The sequence below is a fragment of the Parus major genome, chromosome 2 (assembly GCF_001522545.3).
Source record: "Parus major isolate Abel chromosome 2, Parus_major1.1, whole genome shotgun sequence".
Classification (NCBI taxonomy): domain Eukaryota; kingdom Metazoa; phylum Chordata; class Aves; order Passeriformes; family Paridae; genus Parus; species Parus major.
In genome coordinates, this window is record NC_031769.1 from 4873432 (window position 1) to 4887462 (window position 14031).

Genomic DNA, 14031 nt, shown 5'->3' on the forward strand with positions numbered 1-14031 from the left:
ATTATCAGGAACTGTTTGCCTGCTCATCCCAGTGTTGATATCTGCCTTTGATCACCTGAACTTCTCCTTAGACTCTGTTGACTCTCATGGTCCAATCCTGCTGCCTTTGCAGATTAATGAAGTGTTTCTGGCACAGGGCAGTGAACAGAGTTTAGATGTAATGTCCCTGCAGTGCAATAAAGTGAAATAATCAGTAAAAAAAATAATTTACTGACCTGCTAGTAAGGTCATATCTCTTTTCAAAAGGAAAAAAAAAGAAAAAAAATGCAGAAAATAGAAATATTTTTAGATAAAAGTAAAGGCTTCTTTTGTGCCCACAAGCCTTTCTGCAGAAGGACACAAAAAGATGTCTGTTATTCCATGTGTGTGTTGTTTTATTAAAGGAGATTATTTTGGTATAGAAATTTTGTCTTTTCTTTAGCTTCATATCATTTCATCAACGGCATCACCTCATAGATAAAAGAGCACATTCTTCCTATAATATGTAAAATGCTTTATACTTTTTAAATCCACATCTCATCATTTTCCATTGAACCAATACGTTCTCTCTCTTTTCAGGTTGTGTTGAGTGTTTCCCTCGTTGTGCAGTGGATATCACTCAGTTTCCAGGCAAAACTTGGTGGAACTTTAGAAAAACCTGCTACAGAATTGTTAACCATAGTGGGTTTGAATATTTTATGATTTTTATGATTGTATTGAGCAGCGCAGCACTGGTAAATTTAATTTAATTTCTCCACTTTTGAATTAATTGTTGTCAGTAAAGGAATAGTATTGAATTAATTTCTTCTACTATGACATTCCTTTCCCCAGGGAGACAAGAGTGCAATAAATGAAACACTTAGAAGTTGTAATGCTTTCCTCCACTAGGATAAGATAGTTAAATAGATGGATTTAAATATATAGAATCATAGGTCTTCATTGAGCATAGTTCTTTACTTTTGTGTTAATTACAAGGCTAAACCAGAGTCTGAAATTACTTAGGAAAGCTTGAAAAAAATAATAGCACTTATAAATTTGTAAAGCAAACTAACTACTCAGTAAAAATATAAACTGTAAATACGATCAGAAGCTAAAAGTAAAGGTGGCTGTAAATTGGTGAGGTAATGTTTCCTTGCTACTCTGATCATATCCATTTCTACTGAAGAATAAGGCAATAATTATTTTATTTGAAAGTCTATTCATTGTCTACTGAAAGCAACTTGTTAAATAAAAGATTATATAATGCAGAAGGAACATAACCAAATAGTCTGAAGATGATCTATGTAGTAGATGTCAGAATTTCCAGCTAAAGTCTGTTCTGTGTACATTACATTTGGGTTATTCCCTGAACCATAGATTTGAACAGTCTGCTTTAAAATTTTCCTGACAAAACCTCCAGGGAAAGTCCCTGGGATTCCACTGAGGGCTCCTCTGTGTTCATGGGGAACCAAACTGAAGTGAGGAAGGAAACTGAGTTATTTTTAATGTCCTGTTGAACAAAAAGTTAATTGGTACCCAGATATAAAATAATAAAACAATAACAATTTCTTGTCATCAATGATGTTTTGCAGTGTGAACTTTCCCATTTCTAAGAAACACTTGTCCTCTTGCAAAAAAAGACTTGCCCATTTTTGGCTTGTTTATAAAATTTACTGATATGAAAATTTCTGAATGAGTATAAATGAGCACCAGGCCATCCATCATTGTAGTGAAATTAAATGAGATAGTGATCATGAAAAGAATGCTCAGAAAAGCAAAGAGAAGCAGATGAAAGGAAAATTACATTGCCAAAGGCTCAGTAAGGAAATAATGCAAAGTGTTAATAGGAATTTGGAATAGATGGGCAATATTAAAAAAAATGAATGAATTAGCAAGGCAGCAAATTCTTTAAACATGAACAAACACTGATGTGAGCAACATCAATCTGTGAAACATTTTCCTAAGACCTCAATGTCAAGGTTTAGGTGAAAAAATGTGCAACTTCAGGAATGGGCAGTTCCTGATGAGGTGTTTGTCACATTTTTCCATGTCTGCATTACAACTCTTCAGGATGACTCAAAATTACTCATTTGGAAGGTCAGAGTCTGACAGACACTGGTTAATGTATTAAATTCAGGCTTTTTATGAAAAACTTTAGACTGACACCTTCAAAATTGTCAACTACCTGGGGAAGACAAAATTTTTAGCCACAATTAACCCTTGTCAGACATTTTTTGAAGGGTTGAACATAAAAACCTGAAAGTATGAGATTTTTCAATCAATGTGAAAATGAGATTGTACTTTAAAATTTAGTTTTTGACTTGTAAGTATAAAAATAAGTGGTGGTTGTCCATAATTTAATGTTAAATCATTATAATAAGCCAAACTGTGTATTCTTGTGCAATTCAAAAATAATATTTCATAAAACTATTGACCTGTTTTAAAACTGAATTCTGAAATTCCAGACATTTGAAGATATTCACCTACAGAAGAGGCAAAAAGTGAAAATTATCCTAGATTATGCTGATAAGATATTTGCCTACACCTTTTTTATGGAGATGCTTCTGAAATGGGCAGCTTTTGGTTTGCACAGTTATTTCACAAATTCTTGGTGTTTGCTGGACTTCATCATTGTGTGTGTAAGTATTACACTCAGCTTGTCATACATTTTAATTTTTGATGTTTTCTATCTAAAGAACTACCTGTAAATTCTGATTATGAATTAATACAGGTGTTAAAGATAGTTTCCAAAAGCTGAAAAACATTCTATCCAAAAGAGGCTTTAGGACTTTAAATGAAAATTGTCAGCAATAATCAAGAAGAAGATTTTATCAGGTATCACAATCATTGAGGACCATGATGGCTCTAAAAACCTTTTCAATTTTAGAGAGTTCAATTAGTGATCAGAAATAAAATTAAAATAAATTGATTAAGACAGTAGAAAATGTGAAGCTACTGATAGTTCTGGACTAGATGATCTTAAAGGCTCCTTCCAACCCAAACCAAATCAGTGGCTTTGGCATTTAGAAACAGAAAAAAAAGGAAAGAGTTCCTTCCTTGAAGGAGAATAAATTTAGATGGCAAAGACAGTTGAAAAGCATGGTTGGAAAAATCATTTACCAGAGAAGTATCTTTTTCTTTGCACAGCCCTAAAGAGAAATGCTGGAATCACCAAGAGTGAGATAAGTGCAGTGTTCAGTACACATATATTTGCTCTGAATGTAAAAAATGTTAAATACTATAATCTTGCTATATAAAAATGAAACACTTTTCTTGTCAACATGACACTGGGACTGTTCTGAAGTTAAGTATTTTAAAACAAGGACATCTAAACCGCTGACTTGTAACATCACAGTAGCTTTTGATAGTCTAAGGATAGTCAGCACTGAAAGTTATGAAGTATTAGGAAATTTCAACAGAAAGATCTAATATTATGACTATTTGTAAAGAATACTTGAGCAGTTACAGTTTTCCAATGGAAATAACAGTCCAAAACAGAGGATAAGCACGGAAATATCCAATGGCTGAGCAATGGGGCAACAAATTCAAATAGGAAGGAAGAGACAAATCATGAACAGTGAAATAACCTAATTATTGAAATGATTTTTAATGTATTAATTTCTCTCTTAGAAATAGCTAAAATGAGCAAGTTATATTTTTTTAAAAAAAAAAAATTGTTTCCACACCCCCATCCTCAGTTCTAATAACAAATTCCTGTATACAATTTTGAGAATAACCATGTAAAAAATGGGAGTATTTTATTTGAATAAACTTTTCTGGTCTGGAAGTGTGTAGAAGTATCATAATTACCAATTTGATTGTTATACTAGCATTAAACAAAAATATAACTGTTTTTTATAAAAAAAAACTAGAATGAATTCAATTTTTTTCTCATATGTTAGAAAAGACTGAAGCAAAATTATATTGTCATCACTTTGAATGTGTATTTTCTTAATTTGACGTAATGTGAAATACTGGAACTTTCAATTTAGAATTGTCTACTAATTTAAATTAAAAAAAAAAATTGTATGCCATTTAATGATCCCAGTTCCAATTCAATGAACACAGCTGTCCTTTGTTTCCTGGGGACGAAATTCTGTTTCTGAAGATTCCTCACCTTGTTCCTCTGGGACCAGCCTGAAATCTCTCAGGACTTTTAGAGCACTGAGGCCTTTACGAGCTTTGTCAAGATTTGAAGGCATAAAGGTAATGATACCAGTTTTCATATGGATGAGAATTTTCAATACAAGATTTCAATACAATTTCAAGATACAGAAGAAGAAAAAATCAGTGGCTTTCTGGGAAAAGTGATCTATGGAATGCAAATAATTAATACTTATTATTCATTTCATTCAGGTTGTTGTGAATGCGCTCTTTGGAGCCATCCCCTCAATCTTCAACGTTCTGCTTGTCTGTGTCGTCTTTTGGCTCCTCTTTAATGTTCTAGGAGTAAAATGGCTTGGAAGCAGATTTTGGAAATGCACATTCAAAAAAGAAAATAATGTTTCCATTAATAACAAAACTGATTGTTTTTTACACAATGGGACATGGATGAATAGTGCTGTAAATTTTGACAATGTTGGCAATGGATATTTGGCACTTCTCCAAGTGGTAAGTTTTATAGAAACATGCTCATTTTTATTTTCCTCAAGGAATGGGTTGAGCAGCCCAACCAAGGGAGACCATTATGCTTCTGTTTATCTCACTGAAGGGGATTTTTTAGCTTCCATGAATGTTTTCCTTATCTATGACCTGCTCAGTTTCTCCTGAAGAACACAGGCATGTACAGTCTTCTATTAAAATCAAGAACTCTGTTTCACAGCTTTTGAATTTTGTTTTCAATTTCAATTTTTTAAAAATTTTGAATAACAAACTAAGGCTGAAATAGTCTGCCCATTACTGTATTTAAAGTTATTCTTGTTTTCTCTGGCTCAAGTGGACAAGAAAGAAAACTTGTGGACCAATTTATTTAGAATTCTATGTTCTCTTTTATTGTAAAAGTCCTAAGGTGTTGGAAGGCTAATTCACTGAGCTCCTTAATACCACAACAAAGGAAATAAAGGCATTGTTTTAAAAGTCTCTGTTATCCCTGTATCTTTTCTAGATGAAGTTCTTTGCTCTGGATCCTCCAAAGTGTTCTATGATTGATAAAAATTGCAGGATGGAACCATCTGCTGTTTTGTTAGAAATTGTTTTTATCCTTTCAAGTTATATTTGCTAGTTAAGCTGAAACTTTCAGTGTTCTTTTGTCTTTACAAAAATTTCAATTGAACAAGTGTTAGCATTAAAGCACATTTGACGTGAATCATGAATTGCTTTTGTTTTCTTTCCAAGAGATTTTTTTTCTCTGTATTAACCTTCAGTGAATCATACTTCCAAGCATATCTTTAGAATTGATGCATATTTCTTACAGCACACTTCTAATTTTTTTCACAACTACTAACACATTTATATTAGCAATAGCTATTTTTTTTTTCTAGTGGTAATAAACAATGTATTTTCTTCCAGGCAACTTTTAAAGGTTGGATGGATATTATGTATGCAGCAGTGGATTCACGTGAGGTACGTCACAAAAATGAAATTCTAGTACTTTTCCCTTTCCTTCTTCCCTTTTCTATCCATACAATTAATTTTCCAAGTTTGTTTGCAACATCAGATCAAAAATACAAGTGGATGAATGCATCCAGCTACACAGTGAAACAAACCTTGGGTTACCAAATATCTGAAACTTATAGAAGAAACAGGTGACAATAGAGTGATACCACACAAAAAGTAGGCAAGCTAATATAAAATCTTTTACAAGTCTAATTTTGTGACAGAATATGACTGTGCCTCTGAAGCAAATTTTCTTAAATATGTGCAGTAGAACTGAAAAAGCCTACAGCTTTATCAGTTATTTGAGAAGGTTTTCATCCCTACATTTGACATCCTCACTATTTCTTCCCCATTTGAATGCCCTGTTTCTCTCTCTTACTAGCACACTGTGTTTTAACTTCTCTAGATTTAGTTGACTTTGCATTTTTTCTTGCTCATTCCATCACTGTACTCTTGATGGTAAGTAAATAGATGATAAATAATAATAATGCTCCTTGTATGGCTGGTTTAAATTGCTTCTTGCCTGGGATGACATCCCAAAGGATGGAATTCCCCATTAGGTTTAATCTGAGCTGTTTTTCTAATCAGGGATCACAGGATCCCTTCTGATTGGAACTGTTTATTTATTACTAAAAAATTTACTAGAGCAGGATTTGTTTTTCATTATCTTTACAAACAGTAACAAGATAGAGCAAGACAGTTGTTCTACTTGTACATCTAGATAAAGGTTTAAATGTGTAGAAACAATTTATCCCTCATGACAACAAAAAGATCTGTTATCTGCTATAATAAATTGGAAATGATAAATCTGAGATTATCTAATTTTTACCAATATTATTTTTCTCTTTGTTTGTTTGTTTGTTTTTTGACAGATCGATCAACAGCCAAAATTTGAAGAACGCTTCAGCATGTATGCATTCTTTGTGGTTTTCATTATTTTTGGATCTTTCTTCATGCTGAACCTTTTCATTGGAGTGGTTATCAGCAATTTTAACCAGCAAAGGAAAAAGATAAGTACTGCATGAGCTAATGCATGCTCTCCTGTAATCCAAATTTGATTAAGTGAATGCTGGTTTGACATCTAGAGGTCTAAGATTTTGAAATAAGTATTTGACTAGATAAATTTAAAGTAATAACGTTTCAAGCCAAGTTTTGAAAAAAGGAATTCCATCTTCCTCAAGGCTTTAACCTGTAAATTCTATTTTCCTGCTAAGTCCTGAATTTGTTCTAAGTAGAGGATGAGGAGGAAGGAGTGAGTAGCTTTATAAATGAGAAGTCAGAAAAGTTACCTAGATTTTGCTACAGGAGAGTGGAATTCTTTTCTTCTGCTTTGACCATTTGGTTTGGGGAACAGAATAACCCTTTTTGCTGAGTAAACACTTCACAGATGTAAGCAGGGTAATCAGTCATAGAACAAGTAACCTCTTTTTCTTGGTAAAGAACCTTGAAAATAAACCTACAGATTAATTTAGTGAGGTTTTAAAAGATTTCTGCATTAGGATCCAAGCCCCAGGAGGAGGCTGTGTAAAAATTTAAAGGCTACTTAAAGCCAATGAAGCAATGACTGCTTCCACTTCCTCCTCATAGCTGTGACATGTTATTCAGTAAGAAATGGAAGGCAAAATTTTAGAATGGAAAATGCAGCAAAGAAAAGCAACAGTCATCCCTTCATGGAATACTTCACCTTCCTTGTGCCCATCTTAGTTATCAATTGAATTCTGTCCTGACTCATTTAATGGCTTAAAGTATCCAGAATATTGAGGGAAATTGTGCCAATTACTCCACTTGGAAGTCTTATAGCAAGTAAGCATCTTGCTCATTGAAAAAGTACCAGAAAAGCAGACCCCAACAGGAGGTTTACAATTTCAAGGTCCACATTTGGAAGATGGAATCTCTACTGGAATCATTTATTATTTCCATAGGCTGATTTATACACCAAGTGTCAAAGCATTACTGCTTTTGGTAGAGAAAGATAGAAATAATACCCACAATAAATTCTTCTGTTCTCTGAATTTGGGCAAGGAAAGGATGTGTAGGGATTGAGGAACAGCAGTCCAACTTCACTGTAAGAATATCCTTTTATAACAAAGCCCCAGTTACAATAATACCGATAGATAAAATGGTTAAGTAATTTATATGCTTGAACATTTGCTAGAACTTTATGTGGCTATAACACTTTTTTTCTTTCTTAGTACATGCTGTTACTGACTTTTTTTTATTTTTCATTTTTCTCTTTCATTTATTATCTGCTTCTTTGGGTTCTTCACTGAGATTCCATGTAGTGCAGTTAAGCAGAATTTTCAGAGGTTTTGCTGCAGTGATTCCAATTGCAGATGCCTGCTGAACATTGTTATGTGTTTGTTGTACAAAATGCTGATCACTCAATGCTTTTATGATGAGTGATTTCAGATTACTGGGTTACAAGTGATTGCTCAGTAATACAGGTGGTGTGGATGGTAATAAGAAATTCATTGCCAGGAACTCCCCGTAGAATTTGATCCCAAAATGCTTCTTCACCATCCTCTATTTACTTCCTTGTCCAGCAATGTACTTCTGCCTCTACTTTTCCCAAAATTATAAAATATTCTACTTCTTGATGAATCTTATGTAATTTTGAAAATAGGAAATAGATTTGCAAAACTTCAGAAAGTCTCTCACACTTGAGGGAACTGACTTGGGATCACTGCCTGGACTTGACTTTGATGGTCAAATCAGATCAGATGAAGGATCAAGGGGAATAGGAGAAATGGTGAAGATGCATTTGGTCTCTGTGTTCTTTCAGGTCCCACTCGTGACAACTGTAACTTACTGTCTTTAACATACATTCGTTGATATTTATTTGACTTCATCTGAACAACAATATTCTTCCCCTTTACTTAGGTGGAAAAGATCTATTTTTGACTGAGGAACAGAAAAAGTACCATAATGCCCTAAAAAAACTTGGATCCAAGAAACCCCAAAAACCCATCCCAAGACCATCGGTGAGACCACCTTAAGAAGAACATGACATCATATAAATATGATATTTAAGCTCAGTAGCCAGGCATTGGGAAATAGCTTTGCATTATAGTCCCTCACCTTCCTCTGTCAATACAGTATTTAGATTTTACTCTCTTTTGTTTAAAAATTCAATCTAACACAGTCATCTTCGATGGTATTAATTAAGAAAATTTACAACCTATTTATCACCTACTCAAATGTACAATTTTTTAAAATCAGTTCATATTAAGTATTTGATATTCTTAATATGATCTTGGTTATTTAAGTTGCATGATGTTGCTTCTGCAGCTAGATTGGATTATTGCAGATGAGAATGAATAGAGAGCAGTACATGCCCCGTGGCTGTTATTTGCTTTTAAATAATCTTATGCTTTATTTCTTGAAATTTCTTAAATTTAATTCCAGGCCTGGCTTTGCACAGTAACTACTCAGAGTTTTCCTTGTTAAGACATTTTAATTAGAATTGGTTATCCTAAAATATCTGCTTCAATAAGTATTTCTATTAAAAGAGCAATCACAATGTACTCTGAATGTTTTCCTGCCACATATTTTTTTCCTAAGCCAATGTGCTTGCCTGGTGCCTGAAAACACTGAAAGTAAGGTGAGTTTTCTTTGAGGGTCTAAAGAAATCACATGAAAATGCATCTAGTAGCTTTCTGTTCATTTATGTTATCTTAGATTCCTTTCATAAGCACAAATTACTGATTAATATTTTAATGCAGGCTGGGTCTCAGCAATGGCATTAAGCAGTTCTCATTCTCTCCACAGAATGCATTCCTAGGATTGCTGTTTGACATTGTATCTCACAAAATATTCGACATCATCATTATGAGTTTCATCTTTCTAAATGTGATTGTTATGATGGCAGAAACCAATCACAAAGACACCAAGGATGTTCTTAATAAAATCAACTATTTTTTTGTGGCTGTATTCACTGCAGAGTGTGTCATAAAAATACTGGCCTTAAGGCACTACTACTTTGGAAGCGGCTGGAACGTGTTTGATTTCAGTGTTGTGGTCCTTTCAATAGTGAGTAAGTATCAATCATTAGGTCAGGTAATTTTCTTACCAATATTAAGCCAAATTCCAGTTTGAAATAACCACCTACATGTGACTGATAAACAAATTCCAGATCCATTGTATTTTTTCAAACTATCTGCTAAGTGATCTCTTCTAAAAGGATTCATTTTTGTTTTCCCTTTTATTTCTGCAGAGTACTGAATGGGAAATGGAGTCTTCAAAATTTTTTAAGTATTATTTTTATTGAGGAATTAACAGAATATTAATTTAATTCAGTAACATATTTTTAAAGTTATTGTACTTAAACTGTTGTCTAACATTTCATACTTCCAATTTACACGTTGTCACATTAGCTGTTGATTTCACAGTAAAAGAAAATTCAGGTTAAAAATACTGCAGTAATGTATTGCATCATAAAGTTTAAATGCATAAAGTTTGTATCACTTGTACATTATAATGTACAATTGTAGAATACATTGTAACATATTGCATCAAAAATGGGGATTAATTTAATTTTCCGGGATTTCCTCTTAAGAAAGCAGAGCTTAATTGCAGATTTGGAAAGCTTTGGAAAATTCTAAATTTCAACCACTATTTGTGACTGAAAAAAATTATTGAAACTGGCTAGTATTTTTTTTTCTCTTTAAATAAGACTAGATGCTGATCATTTACTCTGTGAAGGGTCGTATACAGCTCAAGTTTCTTGTACAGTTTATTTTCTCTGTTCTTCCTACTCAGGTCATATTATATAATAAAGGATGGGAAAGAAAAACTGCTCTGAGTTCTCTGCTTCTTGCTTCTACCATTCTAGCATGGTAGCCTTTTGCCATCCTGTACAAGCCAGAAAAATTATGACTTCTTAGCTCTTCTGTTTGCAATCATTTGCATTGCTATTGTGTCATTGCTGTGATAGTAGGGCCATGGAATGAGGTGTTATGGGGGATGAACACTGAAAGACAATTTTCCTTTATTTTCTTCTTGTTCTTCTTTGATCTCATTTGAGTGCCAAGCATTAGTCAAAGTCTCACATTTAAGCTTAGGCCTGCAGAAGAAGCAGCACTCAGTGGCTCAGAGACAGTCCCAGAGCTTCCAGCACAGGACCTGAAAGGATTTAAAAGGATTTTTTAGGTACTTGAGCAATGAATGAATAAATTCACTCCCCAAATTAGAGAAACTTGGAAGAATGCAGCTTCCAAATTTTGCAGAAATCGTGATGCCTCTTTAATATTGAAAGATATTACAATTCTTCTTTTTTTACCTAAGCTTTTATCTGAGCAGTTTTAGAATTGATGATGGTTCTATTGAGAGCAGTGTAATACGATCAGTGTTACTTCTGACACCTAAAGCACAGAATATAACAAAACAGACATAAATTTGACTAACTTGACCTGGCAACATTTTTTTTCTTCTTCCTTTCAAAGGTCTTGCAGTTTCTGAAGGATTTCAATCTTCCTTCTCCCCTTCGGTTTTGAGAACTCTTCGTTTGGCACGAATTGCCCGAGTTCTGAGAGTAATTCACGGAGCCAGGAGAATTCAAACTCTTCTTTTTGCATTGCTGATGTCTCTTCCTGCCCTGGTCAACATTGGCCTTTTGCTTTTCCTGATAATGTTCATTTATGCCATCATGGGCATGGCAAACTTTGCCTGTCTCCACTGGGATGGTGGGATTGATGACATTTTCAACTTCCAAACATTTTGTGGGAGCATTCTCTGCCTCTTCCAAATTACCACATCAGCTGGCTGGGATAATCTTCTGGCCCCTGTACTAAAAGGATCTGGACCGTGTGCTCCCCAGTTAAATGAAACAGGAACAGAGAAAAATAATTGCATAAGTAAGGGCTTTGGTATTTTCTATTTTGTAAGCTATGTCATTATATCATTTCTCATTGTTGTAAATATGTACATAGCTGTCATTTTAGAGAACTTCAATGTTGCCACTGAGGAAAGCACAGATCCTCTTTGTGAGGATGACTTTGATATGTTTTATGAGACATGGGGAAAATTTGACCCTCTGGCAACGCAGTTTATAGATTATTCTGCTCTTTCAGACTTTGCAGATGCACTGGAAGAGCCCTTGCGCATCCCAAAGCCTAACAAAATCCAGCTCATATCCATGGACATCCCCATAGTTAGTGGAGATAAGATCCACTACTTGGATATCTTGCTGGCTTTCACTAAAAGGGTCTTGGGAGAATCTGGAGATTTGGAGGATCTTGAATTAAACATGGAAGAAAAGATTGCAGCTGCCAATCAATCTAAAAGTAGTTACAGCCCAATTTCCTCTACCCTTAGAAGAAAACAAGAGGAAGTGTCAGCTGTTGTTATTCAAAGAGCCTTCAGGAAGTATTTGAGACAACGTTCTCTTGAAAATTTATCCTTATACCATTGTGAACATAACAATGCTGTCTTTGAACGAGAAACACAGGACAGGCAAAGTATTCTTGAATCACTGCTTGATGAAAATCATGGTAGGAAGAAAGATAAATTACGTCCTGTCTCTTCCATATCCCTCCCTTTATATTATGGTGGCTTTGCTAAGACAGACAGCAATAAGCTTGACACATGAGCTTGCTCCCAGCTGCAGCATTTCCAATTAAACCAATGTCACTTATTTTCAGATGGAGACCATATTTTGATCCCACAAATGTTCTAAATTTAGAATAATAACAGCAGCCTTCCAGTATTCTAATTGTTCAGATTTGCAAATGCTCCTTAAAGCAATGAAAATTTGAACAATTATATCGTAAATGTTAGAGGAAAATCAAACCATGGAATTTTTTTCCTCAGCTACTGGAGTTGGTGAGTTAATTTTTTAAGCTGTCATTTTTATATTAGTTCATGTGTCTGCAGAAGAAGTCAAAGATCAGTTGTGAGCACTTATTTATAACCACACAAGGATATAGAATAAGGTATATGTCTTTATGGAGAACCAATTTTTCTGTACAGGATTTATTGTAGCAAAATTAAGTAATTACTGCACTTCTGTAAAAGAGCTCACTCAAGGCACTTGAGTATAATCAGCCTCTAATTTTGATGTTTTTGGGACCATTCTCCTCCTAATATCTTTGAATGGATTTGTTTATGCCTAAGAATTTTTGAGGTGTCCTTACACAAACACCTAAAGGGATTTAACAGATCATCCTCAGTTGCCTGTACCTGAAACTTGTACATAATTTGTCCTTTGTATAATTCATTGTATGAAAATTGTTGTAATCATAATCAAAATCAAAGAATGTTGTGCGAGAGATATTGTTTCCAAGAAAGAATAATTGTACATAAAATTCCATCATTATCCCTAGAAAGCACTACTTAGTAATCTGAAAAGAAGTTTATGGTGTATCTTGTGAGATAACATTCATTTAAGTTAATGAAAGCATTTATTTCTTTGATTCTGGAAAAAAAAAAGTATGAATGATGTGTAAAAATATTTTACTGATTTTTTTTTTTTTTTCAGTTTGGAATATGATTGATTTAGATTCTTCAATAAAGAGTTCAGATGCTTACCCTATTTTTTGTCTATTTTCTAATAAGTATCTTCAATTTCATTTATTACAAGACATAATCTATTATTGTGGGATAGAACAACACTAATATAATTTTCCCAATTATTACCCAGCTTCCCAAAGTAGCTGCCTATTAGCAAAAGAAAACTGAAATTATTTTTCTATTCACAGGGAGTTGGAAAAGATTTAGAATTTTCAGGCCAAGAATATCAAGAACAATGAGGTAATGAATTTTTACTGTCATTTACCTTATTAAAAACTATTAAAACAGGACAGATTTAGTCAAAACTAAGCTATTTTCAGGACATATAAAGGCACAGGCAAGTGAAGAGTTAAAGAGCTCGGATACAGTATAGTTTGAAATGGATTTATTTTGGTCAAACATTGGAAGAGCCCCCCCAGGGAAGTGGTGGAGTCCCTGTCCCTGGAAATGTTCAAAAAATGAGGTGATGTGGCACTTGGTGCTGTGGCTTAGTGGGGATGGAGGTGTTCAATCAAAGGGTGGACTTGATGATCTTGGGGGGGTCTTTTCCAACTTTAATGATTCTGTGATTACTTTCAGAGCCAGTTTTTGTTCATAAAAAAAGCTCTGCAGAGCTCCCAGGAGAGCTCAGGGGTCAGCAGCCCTGGGCAGTGCAATGCAGAGATACCTGGTGGGTCTGTCTCCCACCCAGCCTGAGTTGTTCCATGCACAGAGATGCTGGTCAGGAAATTATTTTATTCAATGTGAGCTGGAATGGGCTCTGGAATGAACCATTAGCTTTTGTTCCATTAGATGGCAGCATTTACTGTGGTTTAGGATTTGGGCAGTCTTCAGTGAAACAGGTGAAACTCACACACTTCAGCATAGAGCTACTAAATTAATTCTAAATTGTTCAGAAGAAAAGTGTCACAAGTCTCTTTTTCCCTGTCCTGGGCTTTCAAGTTAACCACAGGTCTCAGTAAGTGCTTGTGT

At 34.3% G+C, this 14031-nt stretch overlaps 1 protein-coding gene across 1 annotated transcript in view; it reads left to right on the top strand.

Annotated features, from left to right (window-relative positions):
- The window catches only part of LOC107200876 (sodium channel protein type 5 subunit alpha-like), a 33407-nt gene extending 19412 nt beyond the window's left edge, over nucleotides 1-13995 (top strand). Inside the window, exons 18-26 of the mRNA XM_033512232.1 lie at nucleotides 559-713; nucleotides 2424-2597; nucleotides 4027-4164; nucleotides 4315-4569; nucleotides 5467-5520; nucleotides 6426-6567; nucleotides 8434-8534; nucleotides 9322-9586; nucleotides 10995-13995. Coding sequence (XP_033368123.1) covers nucleotides 559-713; nucleotides 2424-2597; nucleotides 4027-4164; nucleotides 4315-4569; nucleotides 5467-5520; nucleotides 6426-6567; nucleotides 8434-8534; nucleotides 9322-9586; nucleotides 10995-12139 — 2429 coding nt within the window. The 3' untranslated portion in view covers nucleotides 12140-13995. The remainder of the gene's footprint in view (nucleotides 1-558; nucleotides 714-2423; nucleotides 2598-4026; nucleotides 4165-4314; nucleotides 4570-5466; nucleotides 5521-6425; nucleotides 6568-8433; nucleotides 8535-9321; nucleotides 9587-10994) is intronic.
- The last annotated feature ends 36 nt before the right edge of the window (nucleotides 13996-14031 follow it).